Source organism: Pezoporus flaviventris, unplaced genomic scaffold (genome assembly GCF_033815535.1).
Source record: "Pezoporus flaviventris isolate CSIRO_AGI_PZ_B2104156 unplaced genomic scaffold, CSIRO_AGI_Pfla_v1 ptg000023l, whole genome shotgun sequence".
NCBI lineage: Eukaryota > Metazoa > Chordata > Aves > Psittaciformes > Psittacidae > Pezoporus > Pezoporus flaviventris.
Window position 1 is genome coordinate 6,214,490 of NW_026892571.1, and position 19,846 is coordinate 6,234,335.

A 19,846-nucleotide genomic window follows, 5' to 3' on the forward strand; every position below is an offset into this window, starting at 1 on the left:
GAATCTGTGTAATGTGTATCCTACTGGTGCAATCCAGCCTCCTTTTAAACTATGCCAGTAAGAGCATCTTTTCTCCTCTGAGAGTTTTTCTGCTGTTCTATCAGATCTCTATATTGGAATGCTTCTCTTCACATATTCTGCTTTTGACTACCAAATTATGCAAGCATAAATACCTCCAGCAGTAAACATCTGCAGCAAAGACAGCACTGGCAAATGTAGGTTTGTGTTAAAACAGGCAAATCGGACATAGTGCAGCTCTTGGTTCATTTTGACAGAAGCAAACTTTTGAAAATCAGCTTCATATGACCACGGGTGAAAAATTAATCAGATTAGGTTGTATAGAGGAAAAGGGAAGCGCTCAGAAGAAAAAAAAAAAAGATTAGCCTAATATCTAAAAATAATCAAATATTAACGATTCCTGTAAGATTTTAATCTTTGTGCTGGATTTTTGCCAGAGGCATTGAGGAGAACTACCTTATGATGAGAACAAACCAAGAGTATCCTTCTATGTGTTGGAGTTACCCCCATAACTCCAGTGCATGAACATTTTGGAAATGGTTGGATTAGTCACTAAATAAAAAAATCAGTCTAAATGTACTTGCATAGAACACTTGCATGAAAGAACAGCTCCCTCCCCAAATCTTATGTTTTTTCATCTTGGCTAGCCTTTAGAACTGAATCAAGGATTCTCTTTCTCAAGTATCCTCTTTTTCATTGCCAGTAAACCAAGACTGGTAGCACAAGAAAACTCTAAATAGACCACATGAGGCCATTGGTGGTTCATGCTCTGACATACGAGTTCTTTTATTAGCGCTGTACCTTCTGTGGTGTTTTAAGACTTGCTGCAGGTTCTTAAAAATGAATGAGAATTGTCCTATTCTGAACTGTCAGCAGTTTGGAAACTTAAAACATTCAGGACGTGTCTCAAGAAATCCAGTTGTTCTCTTTGATGCTAGATTAAAGGGCCTGTTAGAAATCTTAGAGCTATGTAGCTTCTTACACAGTTCCAATTAATATGACACTTCAGCTTTATTCTGTGAATGTACAATAACGTAGAAAACTCCTTGGAATTCCCTCATCAGCTATATGCTATTTAAAAATACATGTATTGGTTTTATATCAACATCCTCAAGCACATTCAGCACTCCATTTATACCCTTAGATTTAGTAATTCACAGAGCTTAAGCTTCACAGATTCCTACCAATAAATCCTCAAATGCATGCATAGCTTGATTTAAGAAAGATATTTTACTTGTGTTTCATACACAAAAAACTGATAATCAACAGTGGCTTAAAAAATTAACACTACTCCACTTTTCCACAAGTGTACAAAAAAGAAATAATGAATTTACATTCAACGGTAAAGCTTAATGTCCACTCTAATAATAGTTGCATTGACATTCACATACACAAGCACAGAATAAATATTTCAGGATTCTTATAAGAGCATACAGCATACATACAGTACTTGAATTTTACATAATGAGTGTTAATAGGGTCAGAAATTCATAATCTCATAGAAAAGTTAAACTAAAATCAGAAAAGGTTGTGTAGGAGGTAACACGAAGGTACTGCACAAAGCTAGCAGGTAAGTAAATCCATTTGTGTGAGGAGTTTGCTTCTGCTTCTTCATATGAGGACAGTTTGTTTGCAAAGGTGTATTCAAAGTGCAGATCAATGCAATAAAAAATAAAAAAAAAAAGAGAAAAGATATTCTTGTATTTATTAATACATGCAAGAGGCAGCCCCCAAGTCACCCGACAGAATAAAGCTGTTATTGGCAAGTGGCCGATATAGTACAGATGTTTCAGGCAATTTTTCTAAAGCACTTTAATAGCAGCAATTGTAATTTATAATGGCTCTAGATTGTCTTCTGTTTGGGTTAAAGGGCATCATATTTCTTCAACATTTACAGCTATATTTCTTTATAAATAAATATCTCAAATAACAAACAGCATAGTTAACATTTCTTTTTTCTCTCTTTTGCATAAGTGTCGTGGAAAAACTCTGACCTTTTCAGAGACATAATGTGCAAAATCATGTTAGAGTGGAAATAGGGACATAGAGCATCACAGTCAGTTACATTCCTGGGATGTCAGCCCAGCTCTTCTTACACTCTGAGGGCTAGCCATGCCAGGGTAATGCAGGGCTTCAAGGGACAATTGTCCCAATGGCTTCCTTGGTAGAAGATAAAATTTATGGTATCTTAAAGAGCTGTAAATGTGAGGTTTTATTTGCAGGGGTGTGTATAATACGTCATATATAGGACTCAGTATTTCCACACAGTGACTTTTCAAGACTTGAAAAGTCTGGTCATCTCCTTTCAGACATTTCCTCCCCAGCCTGAACATCTTTGAACATTTGTGTTCATTAGGTGTTTCCTCTGTTGCATATTTACCAGCTCTTCTTGCATTTTATAATCTGATCTCATATAATCTATCTGACATCTGCACACAAATATTTCCAATCAGGTAGAGGGTGCACAACATTAAAACTTTTAAACCTGTCCTGTAAGTGTCATCAAGACAGGAGCACAGGAACCACAGTGCAGAGTCCAACCTCTCACTGGCTGTACTGTGAAGATTCTCCCTTTCGGCGTAGGAGAAAGGAAACTTGTGTCTGCTTTTTAGATTCTGAAAACAAGCCAGAGCGGAGAAAAAGAGTTAACACCAGACTTAATAAAGCTTTTAAGACAAAACCTGTTAAGCAATTTAGACAGACACTGTGAAATTCCTGCTCATTTTCTCAAGTCTGTACATACAGAAAATTTGTTAACAATAGGAAGAAGTTGGGAGTTGCTACATAGGAGAAATCTGCCATTATTACAAAAACTGGCTAAATGGTTTCTTTCAGTATAAACCCCTCACTGGTCACTGTTCTCAGTGGTGCTGTTGCCCTTTTCTTTTTTCTCCTGAGTCTTGTTCCCCTTCTTCTTTTTCTTCTTTTTCTTGGTTTCTTCCTTCTTGCCAAAGGTTATGAAGTCACTTTTGTCAATTTGGCTGTTTGGTGGCTCCTGCCGGATGGAGATGATTGCAGGAGATCCTGGGATAATGAATTTGTCTGGCAACTCACCAGGACCACTTTGTTTGGGATTGCCCGGTCCAAATTTAAAGGTCCAGCTGTTGCTGTTCACACCAGCTCCCACTGGGGGGGACACCTCTCCCGCCTCAGGTTCTGAAAAAGTCAAAACAAGCAAGAAAACCTTAAAGCATAATTAAATACCAGCACCCGGTGAGTACCAGCTTCCTATTTGAAAGCTATGGCTTTAGCCTGGTTTTAGCCAACTCGTGGTTGTCTGGCTACTCATCTGGGTCTTATTGACTGGTTCTTGTCCAGACTGCTCAATGCTAGTATGCACTGACTCACACCTCATACTGCTGGGCCCAACACATTCTAGATCCTAAATTGTGCCTTGAAATACAGTTGTTTTCTATTTTTCTTTTGATTTTGAAGTGCATGCAATAAGGGATTCCTGAGATGAAGCCCCCTGTAGTGTTTTATAGCATGAGACATAAGCACATGTATTGCATGGCATAAGGGTATGTTTAGGGTGTCATATTTGTGGCAAGCTGTCAAGAATGGTTCAGAAGTAAATACAAGTGCAATGACTTCTGAAACTGGGAAAATCCCCCCATTATATTTCCTTTTTCTTATTGTAATATCGCAACACGAAGGCTGAAAAACACCAGAGTGGTGACTAACTCTTGATTCTCTGAATTCATATGGTAAAATGGTAGACCACAATATCTGATACAGGCAAATCTAAAGTGAAGTCTGTTCCCATCTTTAGGCTTGCAGTATGAAGCAAGTTTTAATTTAATTTCCACAATTTTGACAAAACTGAGATAATCAGATTGAAATGTTTACGTACGTTGCTCTGACAAGGACAATTTCGTACCATAATGAGATGCAACGCAAATTCTTCTATGAGAGAAAAATCTTAGAACCTGGCTGTTTTCTTTCTTCTTAGACTTTGAAAAATCTGCAATTTACATAGATCCCAATTTTGAATACAAATTGCAAATCCATTTTAAAGTACCATTTTAAGTGTTTAAAGAATTGTGATAGGGGGAAGCTCTATGTTTATGCATTGATGTTAAAGCCCTCAAATCTGATGAAAATGCTCTTACCTACATGCTAAAAAGTGCAGTATCACAAATGCAGGACCTGTCACACTTGCAACACTCCTAGCCACCCACCCACAAATTCTTGCAATACGACACAAACAATGCCAGTACTACTGATCTGATTAAATCTCAGCATCGTGTATTCTGCATCAGAGCTGTCCAGTTGAATAGGTAAAAATGTTTGGGGTAAAGAAGGAGGTGGGATCTGCATTACTACAAAGGAAAGGAAAGGTTAAAAAAACAGCTGAGAGGGACTCTATCCCTTGGAAGAGTAGGCAAGAGCACAGAAAGCAGGAGAAGTCCTTGGTCTCCAAAATTTTGCCAGACCAGAAGATGGTATCCAGTAAACCTCAGCTACTAACTGCTCTGTACCCCTTAGTAGTAATGAAGAATCCTGCATTTATTTTAGCAGCCATTTCATGAAATGAGCAGCATCTCCTGTACTTCTTATTCTTTTATGGGTTTTCATCTTCTGTTGTTCATATTTTATTTCATAAAATAGAAAATTGTACGACATGTTTGCAGACATAAGGCTCTCTTGGTTCAAAAGCTAAAGAACACATTCTGCTGCTTGACAACCTCTTTCTTGCCTGGCAGCAAAATAAACACTGCTGGAAAGCATGATTCCCTTTTAAGCTTTTCCATAGTTATGCACTATGTCCATGTAACAGAGCCAAAGAAATGTGTATACATGACACATCAGAACTGTCCCTGAGACCATCTGTGCAACATGTTTAGCACACAGAATCTTTGTAAAGGAGGTGATATGACTTCTTTTACAATGTGATGTTTAATCATGTATTAGAAGAGCCTGTACACTTCTTTTTCCCCTAAGACTGTATTCAATGAGGAAGAAGATTTGACTTTAAGTTCTTTCCAGGAACTGCTGAAGTTGTTTTAGTGACCTTAATCTGCCTAGTCTTAAAAACCTTTTTTGATATTATTAATGTGGAAATTCCTCTCTTTTATCATTTGTAGCTTTTCTGTAGATTTCCTACAGTCTTAACTAGGAACTTCAGATTTTTACATGTTTACTGTTGGTAACAGCAAATTCCTAATAAGACCTTTCATGCTAAATGCATTAATATGAACCAGCTTTCATTTCTGCTTAAAAACTGTTTTGGTCAGGTACCTCCTATACGACTTCTGTTTCTTTGAGATGATAAATTACAAAGGTGAATATTGTGTGTCTTGGCCTTTTACCAAATTATCAATTGTCTTTCTCCAGCAATACAGAAATGTCATCTTTCATATTGTACATAATAATTTAAGTCCTATCTGACAAGTAAATCCTTTCTCTTTCACAATAAGCCCATGCAACGTTCATTCCAAACAATACTGTCTCAGATTCAGTGATTTCTTCCTATTCCTGGCAGGAAAAACAAAGTTGAAGGTGACCTCAAATAATTTTTGAGCCATCCTTGCTCTGGCTGGGGAGAATCCTGTAGCAGTGAATAGTCCAAAACCCGCTTGGAAGGGTAGAGTGTTACAACACTCCATGGACCACAGAGCCACTGCGCAGAGCTGAAACAACATGGTGTGTAGATGTGTGATTTGATGTGAGCGTATCAGGCTGAAGACAGGACATGAGGCAATGATGGCGACTTTATATTACCCACTTTATCATACAAATACAGTAACATGCAAGAATAGAGGGTACCCTTATTTAACAGGGTGCACATCCATGTCTGCATTACTGAAATCTAATTCAGAACAGGATACTGATGCTTTAATCTGGTTCTGCCTAGACAAATCCTTTCCCTAGATGAAGCCAGTAACATTTATTACAAAGCCATCTGACAGAACGTATCCAAACACAACAAACGCATCATATCTACCTGGGAATCAGGACTCTATGTCAGTTTAAAGACTAAGGGGGTTTGCTTGCATTTCTGTGGGGTTTTCTCCCAGACCCCAAGAATGTTTGTTGTCCATAAAAACTAAGCATTTTAATATTCCTTAATACTCACTAAGCTAAAGGAAACTAATTATCCTTACAGCTGTGTGGAGAGCTCACATGCAAAAAGGCAGACAGACCTTAATGAGTTAATCGCCATCATTTCCTATGAGTTGGGCTTTAACAAACCCCTCAGGAAATCTCTTTCTGTGTGATTTACCTGATATAGCATGTGTGTTTGTCTGTATTGGCAGCCTGGAAGGTCACCGTTCAGCTGTACTAACAATGTTGCATGTTTAGGCATTTCAGATCAAGGGTAAGTGTCACTTACCACCTAGTTTCCAAAGCTTCCTTAAACATCTCTTCCGTTTCACAGAAATCAGCAGCAGGAATTTAACAACAAAAACTTTCCTTTGAAATGCTGTTTTCCATTAATAGGATTAGTTGTACTTCTCTTACATATTTTTCTAGGTCTTATTAAATGCTTTAAAGCAGTTTATTAAACTTAGAGGGAAATCTAAATAAAGCAAATCCACTAGCTATAATTATAGCACTTAATTTAAAACATTACAGTTCTCTTCCTATAGTTAGAGCTCCTACATAAAAGCACAGTCTGGCCATTACCTGGTGTAATTCGAAGGATTCCTTTGGAGACTACCCCTTCACTTTATTCTCAAAGAATGAGAAGGAACTTTATTCTCAGTTCATGCTCAATGACCAAATGATTCAGTTTTAACATGAATGCATCCAGCAGAACCCAAAATGTAGGCTGCACCTGCAGCTCCTGATGCTTCTCCGCCTGCGTGTCTGCGTGCTAAAATGGGAGATGAACTCTTCACCCCTTCCATTTCGTCCTACTCTCACCAAGATACAAGTGTCCCAGTAGACTTTAAATGGGATCTAGAGCAACAGAGGCTCTGCAGTTGAGTAGATCATGTACTTAGTTGGGAGGAAAGGACTTCCAGGTTGTCATTCAAAATACTTCTTTTTCTATTCTGTGACTGTTGTCTGAAATACACAGGCAGATTTACATGCAACAAACCTCCACATCCTAAAATTGCCTATCTGAAAGCTTGAAGCAGTAGGGTATGGTGCCTAGCTACTTTTTCCTCTTTCAGATGCATTTATGGGTCATACACTGTAGCCCTCTACCTCACAGGACTTGAAAAACACACAAATCTCAGTCAACAGGCATTTGTTTAACAAGTCCTAATTGCTCTGAAAGCACCTGATTTCCTACACATCGCAGATAGGAAGCATCATGTGGATGTCACAGGCTCCAAGATCCCAGAAAAGAGCAGGCTGCAGGTGAGCTGTGTCACCTCGCTAAGCACTGAGCTTCTCCTTTGCATGCTCCAGGCAGTCCTGATCTCAGCACACAGGTTTTCAGAGGCACCTAATCCCCTCCATGCTCAGAGCTGGCAGCGCAGGCACCTACTACAAGGAACAGGGTCCCTAAAATTTAGCTTGTAGTAGCTGTGAACACCTGAATTTCTTTTTCTTATATGTCAGCCACACAGTAAGGTAGCTCTTTTCTAAATTCAGCCACCAAAGAAGTAGGCATCCACTCTGAACTGTTTAATTCAGTTCTTGTTACACTCTGTAAAGAGAGGCAGAAGGCAGTTCAACCCACTTAGCTTAAAAGCTTGGTTTTAGATACAGTGAGTTATCTCTCCCCTCTCTGTTGGAGCTGGATTACTTTTGCTTCTTTACGTACAGATAGAACTCAGATAGCCAATTTAAACTTTCGGGTGGCTAGGGCAAAAGCAGCTGAATTTCACTCTTGGCAAGCTAAGCAGCATCACGACTTGGGGGATGTTGCATTAATGACCATGTCAGAGAATGTAAAAAAAAACCCGAATAACAAAGCAGTTTGAAACTAATCTCTCTAATAGTGACAGCCACAAAAATCGCTGCAATTATTTGCAAGATGAAGCCACTTTCTCAGCCCTAACCCCTTCATGGGATTTTCATTTAGGCAGGCATTGGCATCTCCGGCTCAAAAATACCTGAAAAAGCTCTCAGCTGTATCGTTAAGGTCCCACCCACCATTTCCACCCCTTAAAAGGCTACATTTGAATTGTGACAGCAGGGACACTATTACAGTTTAGGTCTTCAGTGATACCGTGCTGTAAAACTCCAAAGCACAGGTCTGTCACTGAGATTTGCAGCACTGTCTTTTCAGATGCTGCATTTGCAAATTCACTCAGTTGAAGGGTTGGCTTTCACGAGCTTGTAAAAACCATCTAAAGCAATGCGTAACGCTGAGTGATGGGTACAAACAGTCTGAAATTGAGATGTCTTCTAAATCTGGGGTAAAATGCCTGCTCACAGAACATGTCATCAGTCAGTCCACAAATTAATATCCCATCAGGTTTGGGCTAAGTCTGCAGTTTCTACCTCACTGACATTTTTCTCTCTTCTGGGGAGACCATGTGTTTTTTCCTCTGTCCCTGGATAGCCCCACAGCTCCAATCTGGTGTTTACTAGGAACAGGTGGTGCTCACTTCACATAACGCGAGCTGGCTGTATATTCTGAGTGTCATGTACATGGTCTCTACCTCCTATGCCTCCGCTACTTTCTTAAGGAACCTTTGTCAGAAGAAGGCTAACTCCTGTTAGAACAGATGTGTTCCTGCTCAAGGGGGAGAAGAGAAAAGCATTTCTGTGCAGGTCCGTCTCCCTGCAGAGGCATTTTTGACTGTGTGACATGCTCAGCCAAGACAGCAGCTTGCTTTTACTCTGTTCCACCCCTCCCCGCTCATGACTTTGTCCCTGTCTTTAAAAATTTGGTGGCTCACAGACTCGGGAGATCACTTAGACAAAAGCTTGCAATCAAACCATCCATTGTTATTAAGTTTAAAGGAAATCTTTTTCAATTATTTTTCTAGACACCAGAACATGCTGACTAAAGCCACTGTGAGATGATAACTACCCCATCAGTAATCTGCGACCCTTCTGCCCACAGGTCAGAACAGCAAAACACATTAATTAAATGAATTTTATTTAAAACTGAGATCAGGCAATAAGCAGGAAGCAAATTGCAGAGAAAGCCAGCCATTAACCTGATTTCTCTTCCCTGTCTCCTCCACTGATGCTGTACTGACTGCAGCTTCTGCCTCTGGCAGGCTTAATGAATATTCACCATTATAAAGAGTCTGACATTCTGCACTGATTCGGAAACAGCACATCAAATGCAAATAGCGTGCACTGAAAAAAACCTCTCTGTGTCATTTGGAGTATCTCTGCAGACATTCTGGTTTCACTCATCATCCCTAAGCCTTTTTGGGATTAAAATGCCCCTTTAATCTTTAAAAAAAAACAAAACACAACAACAAAAACAAAAACCAACAAAAAAAAAAAAAAACAACCAAGAAACCACAACCAACAACACAACAAAGAAAACAAATCAAATTCCATCAGCAGCATGATAAAATGACAGATACTGAACCGAAAGACAGAGAAATGATTCAACTAGAACAAAGTTGAACCATTTTAACTCTTAGTCTGCCAGACAATCCAAATCATTTCTAAGGGCTATGTCAATTTGGAGTCTGAAATTAAAAACCAAGTAAATAATTCTCACTTTCTGCCCTTCCATCTGTTTCACCTGATCTGCACGAATGATTCAGAGAAAGGAGGAATGAACAGAATGAAAACTTCTTCCCAAAAAGGAGCCTGCAGCTTTAATCCATTGCTTGGATTTAAAGCCAGTAAAATTAAACAGGGTAATTATAGCACATATGTTGAAGGAGATCTGTAACCCTCCACTGCTCCCACATCCAGATACAAAGCAGGCAGTGGGTGTGGAGGTCAGTCTCAGGTTACTGTCCATGCTGTCATAGAAATTTAATTTAAATGCACATTATTTATCTTATTATAAGAAAACAATCTTACTTGGCTGTGTATTAAAGTAATCCTTTCGACTACCAAATAGCTCTGACAGCATATTCTGAGAAATGTGAAAGCAAAAATTGATTTGCTTGCTACTACAGCCTGCTGCAGCCAGAGCACGACACACGGGAAATGGCTTCCCACAGCTGCTGAAGAAGCAGAGTACAGTGTCTGCAGCTCCCCTCCTTTATTTTCACTAAAAGAGTGTTTTCCTCCCACAAAAACATCAGCTTCCTTCTAGTGCTATACTGGCGTCCAGTCCTGCTGCCTGCCGCCACATAATTTGTCTTAGAAAGCACCAGTTAGCACTTGTTCAGCACAAGCTTTAACCTTCTCCTCACCAAACTGAGGACTAATTTGCTGCATCACTGAGAGAGCATGCACACACATCCAGATGCTCCATATCATCTTTCCAGATCTAATTGGACACCAGACTCTGATGGATATGAGTCATATACTCAGTTCATACTCAGTATATGAACATCTGTGTTGCAAACAGAGGTTGTTAGGGACAGACTATCCTGCTATGGACTATCCTGGTAGATGGATTTTTATTTGGGCATTTCACCATGTCTGCAAGCTCACAGTGATCATTTTTAAGAGTTCATAGTTAAAAACAAGCTCACCCCCCCCCCCCCCCCCCAAAAAACAAACAAACAAAAAAAAAACCCAAAAAATATACCCACAAAACCCTCTACAGATTATTTTTATCTAATAAATGCTTTGTAAAGATAATGTGGGCAGACAAGCACCACCCATTCTGCCCTTGTTTGAATGCAAACAGTAAGGCAAAGGGCAGAAAATAGTGCAGGAAAACTGGACTTGGTGTTGGGAGGGACTGCTGTGCCTCTCAGTTCTTGGGAAGGGAAAAGGGAGAGGTGGCGTGGAGGGCACAGTGTTTCCCTGAGGACATGAGTGCAGTGCATCGGCATTGCTGGCACTCACCCATCTCCACCAAAGGCTTCTTTTTGGTACTTGGGTTAAACCAAGTGCTACATAGCCTCCTTCAACGCCCCAGACTGAACCAACTGGAACAGCAAACAGCTGGCCAAGTCTCTGCTGAGGGCTGGTTTTAGGTGACATATCCCAAAAATGTGGACTTTGAGATAAATCTTTAAAAACTGGGATGTCTGATTTGTAGCTTAAATCTCCTTCTAGATGTGACCAGAAGGGAGATGGCATTCTGCTTCCAGCTGACTGGTGCTGTGCATGGGTGCTGCCTCTATTATATAAAGACATGAAATATTGCCAATAAAGCAAAAGACATTGCAAAAGACAAAGGTCTGAATGTCAGGAGGCCAGGAACAGATCTATGCACTGCTTAGCCTGTGCTACAGAAAACCAATTCTGGTTACTGTGTTCTGTCAAATTTAAATAAAAATAATTTAATTCTTATAGGCAAGCACTTTTATGTGAAAGACAACAGGCTCACAAAGCATCATAAATCCTGCTGTGAAGGTGAAAAGGAGGAAGAATTTCCTGGCTGCTGCTACAGCTTGTAACAGCGTTCTGCAGGCAGTCAATCCCCTGCTCCCCCTCCATCTCTGCTGGATGAGCTGTTGAACTGAGGCCAAGAGCACAGACGCTCTCTTTATCCGGTTGTCTGCTGCCACTGGAGGCCACCCTGCTTCCATGGGGTGATCACGGATCAGCAGCTTGGGCTCCCGTCTGCAGCCACTACAGCCGCTACCTTCTGCCTCAGCCCCCAGCTCGAAGGCTGTCCCCAAAGAAGGCAAACTTCAGGTTGGGGATTTCACGTTACTTCAAGGGAAGGCAGAAGACAAGGTTAGATGTTCTCCTAGCACTGGACCTCCTGCACAGGACTAGCTTGTTTTTATTTCTGTCCATTTTGTAGAGTGAACACTCCTAAATTCAGCTGAATTCAGTCCCTTCTGCTTACCCTCAACAAAACTGTTTACCAAGTACCAATCTCTACAGCCACGAAAAACACCTGCAAGTAAACTTACCTTAGTCCATATTAACTGCTGGCGCATAAAGAGGAAAAAGCCCAGCACGGCTGCCAAAACCCAGCACTAGTAGGCAAAAGAGAATCCCCACTTTTTAACTGAGCACAATAGAAAGACAGTAACTATGGAAACTTGAAGCATCAATTTTAGTCTTTGGAAGCAGAAGCTAATTTTAGCTAACTAATTGGATGCTTGAAGTGGTAGTGAAAGAAAAAGGGACATATTCATTTTGGTGCTTTAGAGACATCTATTTTAAACATGAATGAACATGCAAGCTTCATGACTTCGAAAGAGTAGGATAATAACAGATCATGGACACTTAAGGAAGAGTCTTAAAAGATAACTTTTTCTTTCTTTCTTCACCATCTATGTTTAGCTTACAGCTTCAATCATTCCTCTTTTATATGACTCCCAACCCAGCAGCCCAAACCATTGTAATTTCCAGGCCAAATGACTACAGTGTGAAGCTTTCTAATTGGATTTTTCAATGCTTCAGAGAGTGAAAAATGTCTCTTATAGGTTGAAGGTGGCTCCCTGCTCTGAACCTTAGATCTGGAACCTGTTTCCTGGCTCCCTCTGGCTCTGATCACAAATAAGGAGATAATTTTACTGGTATTTTATTGATGAAAGCTGAAACTGGCCCTTTCTCTGTCTGGACCATAAAGAGGAAAAAAGAGTACTATTACTGTGTAATTTAGTTTAGCTTGGTTTTGTTATCTTCAAGGGATTTCTTCATTTTAAAAGTAAACTATACCATACAGGTATATAAATTGAATTCAGACCTACAAAATGCTTTAGCTGACCTGCTCTGACTAGTTTATCACTGAAGCTCTGCAAATTCATCTTCCAAAAGCCAGTTAACTAAATACTAAGCATGCATGTTGATTCTCACTACTATGGCTGTTAGCCAGCAACCCGTTCTAAAAGAAGTCTGTGACTTTAATACCTTCCACAGGAAGGGGCTGTAAAACTGAAGACATCCCAGGCCTCAAAACAGAGGCAGTCACTGCCCTCTTTCCTTTCCACAATATGTATGTCACATGAGCAGCTTCCTATCATCTCCCATTAGGATCACATCCCTTTATTATTCCTTTTTACAGATATGGGATGAATGGAGCTAATAATGTTTCACATCAGCTAAAAAGGAATCTTAATTAAATATGATGAGTAACTGCTAATGCAACATGATAAGCCCCCTGGATACGCACGCTACACAATTTCTGTGGTTTTCAGCATCCTTTGAACATTCTCCAAGGACAAAATCGAGGTGATCTTGTGAACACTCCCCACATCCATTCCTCTGCTGCAGAAATAGCTTCACTCTTTCAAGTGGTTGAGGTGTCCAACCTTGGAGGACTTTTTTAGGTTGCAAGTAAATCCAGATGTTATGATCACTTTGTTACCTGGGTCTTCAACACTTTAAAGTAAATTATTTTGGTACTGATGAGATGAACCAGACTGACTGCCCTTGGAAGTCTGGACCTACTGTATCATGGTGCCAAGCCTTCTACCTGTTTGTCCTCCCCTGCAGCTAAAGATGCCCTCTTTATATTGAAAGCACAGTGCCTGCTTGAACTATATAATGAAAAGTTTGCATTAGGTTTTCAGTAGATGAGTATTGGTGCCATGTTGCTGTATTTAATGATCTGCAGGCAATTCTTCTCTGGCTGGCTGTTAAAAGCCTACTGAAATGTGTTTATGAACCTCCTAACTTGTTTAGTGCTTTATTCTACTTGATTACATAAACTGAAATCAGAAACTGCTTCATGATGTGCTGCAAAAGCTATATAATGCTGAAATACAATAAATTTAACAAAGAGATTACTTGAGGAGGGATAACTCTAATTGGATTCTAGAGGAAAATTTTTCACGCTGAGATCAGCCATTGGAGTCATCTTCTTGGGGAAGTGGTGGACTCCCCAACATTGGATACTTTTAAGATTCAGCTGGACAGGGTGCTGGGCCAATCTAGTCTAGACCATGCTTTGCCAAGAAAGGTTGGACCAGATTATCCTTGAGGTCTCTTCCACCTGGTATTCTACGATAATACACAATTATGGAATATTAAGGTATGATTATCTGAGTAAAGATGAGGTCAAAGTTGGCAGTTGCTTGCAATGGGTGGCACCACATTGCAACAGCCATTTCAACAAAGTTACAGATGCCTTTTATGTCTTGTCTCTAGGACTACACTTCCTTAAATATTCATCAGATGGTAAGCATCAAGTCTCGGAGGTTTAACACATATGAAAAATGGGCAGAGCCATCTCTTAATTTTTGATCACTGTAACCTTTTCTGAATAGAACCCTCATAATCCCAGTTATAGAATTAGTAAATGACCTACTTTATATTTCAATTATTTAGATTTTAATTTTATAGCCCCAATCGTACTTTAAGCCAAGAATTGTTCTCAATGGAACAATTGGAGAAATGTCTTAGGCTCATCCTTCCAGATAAAATGATGCTTTACATTATACTCAGGAACTGCTCATTTGCTAATGAATTCTCTTTCAAGAAAGGCATTGCTCAAACAGTTGCAGTAACATATCAGAAGGTTATTTATATATAACATGCCTGCCATTTCACTTCTCTGAAGGAAATATTAAAAATAGAAGAACTGGCTTGAAATGAACAGGAAGATCAAATCTGGGAAATGAATTATTACACATAAAGCGTAATGGATGTAAATGGATGTCTGAGAGTGAAGTAAGGAAAATTAACTTCATTCCTACATTATTATTTAATGGAGGCTGACTTAGGAAAAAATCCTATCCCGATTAAATATTAGAAAATTCACATTTCTTATAGCTGTGGTTCCTTTAAATGAAAAGGCAGGGAGAAAATCAAGGACAGACTATATCTGGATTGATAGCACAGTTATTTTCCTTCCAGGAAATGTGTCACACGCCCAGGTAACTAGGACAAGCTGACAAAGAATAGAGAAATCTAAAAGATCTTAGTCTTTATAAAAGCCAAAAGGTGATGTTACTGCTTTCTAAATCCTTCACTTCAAAAGGAATTTTAAATTACCATCTGGTGGTATCTATATGTAGAATATTTAAAACATTTTAGCTCTGAATTAAACTTTAAACTTTTCTGCCTTCCCATTGTATTTGTGCATGTATACATACACGTTAATATAAAATTGGGTCATTTGTGACTGTTGAGAAGGTGACTGGCTTCTTAATTATTACATACAGACTTCAGACGTAAGTGCACTGAGAACAATGCAGAGAGCAAGTCTTGACAGCAACAGGGACCACTGTGAAGTGTCAGCCTCACGTACAGCAACCCATATTACAGACATTTCTCTGAACTGCTGTAGAATGGGGCTGTGCAAGGCTTTCCTTCTGCAGAAAGAAAACCCACGACCAAGGTGCGTGCATTGATACATTCCGTGCACAAACTGTGGCCTGCTGATATCCACAGTAGTCCTTGCATGGAGGTGAACATACATAATGCAAAGGCAATGTTTCTTTCAGAAACCATATGCCAAATCAAATACTTACACCTCAGGAACATTTTAAAGATTGATTTGAGCTGGAAACATGAGTTGAGACCACATTATTTGCAATTCCATCAAAGCCATATCCAACCAGAGCCTCTTGAACCCGTCTTTGTGCTTCTCAGGATGAGCTAAGCCCTGTCATGCCTCAAAAACCACCACATTTCAAATTCTACTTTCCCAGCATCTTTCCTCAGTCACACCACTACTACATCAGGTCATGGAGGAAAAGGTTTGGTAGATTATCAATTCTGTATCTGGAATAATATCTTAATGGGTATTATGTCCTGATCCATTTTAATCCACACAGACCACTCAAGTTCAGAGTCCCAGTGTGTGGTGCAGCTCACATATGTCAGATCATATGATGATTAAGCGCATATTTCTGCTATACCAGGGAACACTGTTCTCCCACTGTTCATCGTACTTGGGCATGCGAAGTGCCAGGCAAACCAACTCCCCCACCAGCTCTCTGGAACTGTCAGCAGACTGCATTTGGTGTCTGACTTGGCAAGATAAGGAACTCTTCATTGCAAAGGTGCAAGACCAGCATGTGTCAGCAGGGGAATAAAAAGCCGGAAGAACTTAATCCTTAGACTATCCAACCTGACAGTTCCGTAAAGTGGGAATTTTGTCAGCTAAAACATGTTCCCTCACTAGAAAGGGAATTCATCTTGGTATGCCTTGTCCTGCTAGGTGTAAATGGCTTCAGTCCTTAAATTGCTTCATATTGTCTCTGTGATCCACAACTGCAACACTGAACCTAACCTAAATATATTCCCTTTATACCAGACTTGCAGAAGAAATAGCTTGGGGTAGCCTTCAGAAACATAGTTTGTGACAACAAGGAGAAAAAAAGCTCTATTCATATCTCTTCCTGCTGACACATGGAATATCACACACTTCAGTCAAGCATACACATGCAGCTGCTCAGTGGCTGGAATTCCTACAGTAGCTTAGAGACTGGAGGAAATGCAATCAAAGCACATCTAATGTGTACCAATGAGAAAAGACAGCAAAAGGATGCTTCAAAATGCTGTGCTTGATCTAGTTCATTCTACTCACCAGAGAGGCACACAATCCTCAATTTTATACCCAGAAACATGTAGGCATATTTACTGAAACTAGCACTAACATTTCATACCTGTAAAAACAATATAATCATGCCTGCACATCTTCAATGAGTAGCTATGGACAATTTTTGCATCAGCAGTTATTCAATTTGCACCGCTAGTAAAACACAACTCGGTGAACAGGCAAACGGATTTGCATCTCTGCAGATGAGCAAATCTGCCAGTTGCTAAGAGCTGATGTGTCATTCTTCACGAGGGGACAATACCTGAACAATTAGGCTCAGTAGCAAATACTGGCATGAGCCATATAGCCTTGCCTATAGTATCTGAGAAACAAACGGCAGAAATTAATTACAACAGCTTTACTCTCTTCATCCCCCCCCCCCCAGGGGCCAGAGCTTTTCCTTTGACCCATAAATATTTTTAATATTTTTAAGAGATACAGACTCAATTTTAAAAGAAAAAGGTAAGAGGGAAAGCCAAACAATACAACAACAAAGCAAGTATTTGTGAATCATAGAATCACAGAATAGGGTTGGAAAGGACCTTAAGATCATCTAGTTCCAACCCCCCTGCCATGGGTAGGGACACCTCACACTAAACCATGTCACTCAAGGCTCTGTCCAACCTGGCCTTGAACACCGCCAGGGATGGAGCATTCACAACCTCCCTGGGCAACCCATTCCAGTGCCTCACCACCCTAACAGTAAAGAACTTCCTTATATCCAATCTAAACTTCCCGTTTAAGTTTTAACCCATTACCCCTTGTCCTATCATTACAGTCCCTAATGAAGAGTCCCTCCCTAGAATCCTTATAGACCCCCTTCAGAAGGGGCTGCTTGAACCCTTGAAGGCTGCTATGAGGTCTCCACACAGCCTTCTCTTCTCCAGGCTGAACAGCCCCAGCTCTCTCAGCTTCTCATACGGGAGATGCTCCAGTTCCCTGATCATCCTCGTAGCCCTCCTCTGGACTTGTTCCAACAATTCCATGTCCTTTTTATGTTGAGGACACCAGAACTGTACACAGTACTCCAAGTGAGGTCTCATGAGAGCAGAGTAGAGAGGCAGGATCACTTTCTTCAACCTGCTGAATACTGAAAATGATGTGTTTATTGCTCAGCTGCTCTCTTCAAGGCCTCAGTCATTCACCAAAGTATGCCAAATGGTGCCAGGTGGGATACCTTTCCTTTTACTGAAGAGGTTGAGATAAACTCATTGATCAAAGACCACACTAGGACCCAAAGTCACCTCTCAGGACAACTATGTCTGCAACTGCACCCACACCTGCAGAACTTTCTTAATGCAAAACCTGCTCTAACAAACTTAGAAATCAGTTCATACTCCCCTCCAAATCCCTCCCACTCCTGCCTGCAGCTTCAATTTAGTGTTTGTCTTCAAAAGCCAAAGTGAATCATCCATTTCCTGCCTCCTAATCCTCAACTATCAAAAGCCTCTCTGCAGGTTTTCTGCTGCTTCTCCAAGCACTTCTGATTCGGGCTCCCTACAAAAGCTGCATTCAGAAAGAAAAATGCTGAGCAGGTAGCACTACCATAGTTTAAAACACACAGAATGGACTCAAGCTTATTCCCTTGTGGCTGTAGTGTTTTAATCACAACTGAATAATGAAAGAACATAAACTGCAGCCTGAATTTTCTCATGTATCTTTTTCTACCCATGTAAGACTTCTGTGTCTCTAGTCTTTGCATTGTGGGATCATGTCATGCCCATTCATCCTGCCCATTCCCAGAATATTTGTCTCTTATCAGTAGTGTCCTGGGCTCAGCAGTAGCAGTCATTTTTCTCCTTCTTACTAGCTGGTGCAGTGCTGTGGTTTTGACTCTCAGCCTGAGAACAATGCTGGTAACACCGATGTTTTTAGTTGCTGCTCAGTAATGCTTACCTTGACCAAGGACTTTCTGAGTCTCATGCTCTGCCAGGGAGGAGGGGAAGCCAGGAGGAAGCAGAGACAGGACACCTGACCCAAACTAGCCAAAGAGGTATTCCATACCACAACACATCATGCTCGGTATATAAACTGGGGGAGTTACCTGGAAGGGCTAGAGCACTGCTTGGGTCAGGCTGGGTATTGGTCGGTGGGTGGTGAGCGGTTGTATTCTCTTCCCTTGCTATTTCCCTTATCATTATTATTATTGGTGGTAGCAGTAGCGGTTTGTGTTATACCTTAGTTACTGGACTGTTCTTATCGCAATCCGTGGGTGTTACATTCTTTCAATTCTCCTCCCCATCCCTCGGGGGGGGGGGGGGGGGAGGAGGAGGGGGGGAGTGAGTGAGCAGCTGCGTGGTTCTGAGTTACTTCCTGGGCTTAAACCATGACACGGTAGTTTTGTGATTTTTGTGAGAATCTCAGGTTTCACAGGGAAAAAACAAACAAAACAACTTACTTTTGGCTGCTAATGCACCAGAAACAAAATAAATCTTTGGGTTTGATAAAAATACTAGGTTTTAAAACAAGCTCTACTTGAGGCTTAAGTTTGGAGCATTTTGGATTGGCAGCACAGGACTGACCCAATGCAATATCACGGCCTCTTTCTCCATCCTGTTCTCTACACCATCATCCTTTCAATAGCAGGTGCTTACCCTTAGCCAGGTATGTGTGACAAACAGAACATACCATGTATGTGCTACTGCTAATTCCAGACAATGAAGAGCTTGTGTCTGAGAATCACAGAACTGAGTAATCAACAATCATGGTCTGCAAGACAGAGAAATATCTTCTGATGGCTTCCTTCAAAGTTGTGCACTGTTTTTTTGATTCTTTGTCAGTATTACCGTATTATGCTGCTTCCCTAAAGGCTGCGGAGATTAACACTGTTATCCTGCATAACTGTATCTGGCACTTGACCTAAATATGTTTCTCCAGATTAGGCAGTGACATTCTCATCTGGAAACTCTGTACATTCAAACTGTTGTCTCAGCACAAAGGTGTACACAAGTTAGTCTGAAAAGCAAGCTGAATGTGTGCTAGGATGTATTGTCTGTATCTCAAAAACTTTAGTGATTAGAATGAATTGGAAGCTTTCACATACAGATTCCAGAACTTCTGCAACTTGCACCTCCCAGCCTGTGTTATAAAGTGATGGGCCTGTGTTAAGTGGTGGCAGAGACAAACCTCCACACCGCAAATAACAGTGACATCTTTTCCCCTAACTGCAACCTCAGTAGAGAAGTAAAAGAATGATTAACACATAAATAAGAAATAGCCAGTGGCTACTAGCCTCGACTCTTCCAGGTCAAAGATGAAACTCAAGCAGGTCTGCAACAGGGGTAGAAATTCACCTCTGCTCTGCAGTGAACAGGAGACATCCCTGCCAGGTGCAACTATTCGTCCCCTTTCACAAATACTAAATTTATCTCATCAACA

The 19,846-nt window shown here is 40.6% G+C and overlaps 1 protein-coding gene across 1 annotated transcript in view; it reads right to left on the bottom strand.

Annotated features, from left to right (window-relative positions):
* Positions 1-1,010: 1,010 nt before the first annotated feature.
* Positions 1,011-19,846, bottom strand: part of LOC133271254 (protocadherin alpha-10-like) — a 101,789-nt gene continuing 82,953 nt past the window's right edge. Inside the window, exon 8 of the mRNA XM_061457199.1 lies at positions 1,011-3,174. Coding sequence (XP_061313183.1) covers positions 2,864-3,174 — 311 coding nt within the window. The 3' untranslated portion in view covers positions 1,011-2,863. The remainder of the gene's footprint in view (positions 3,175-19,846) is intronic.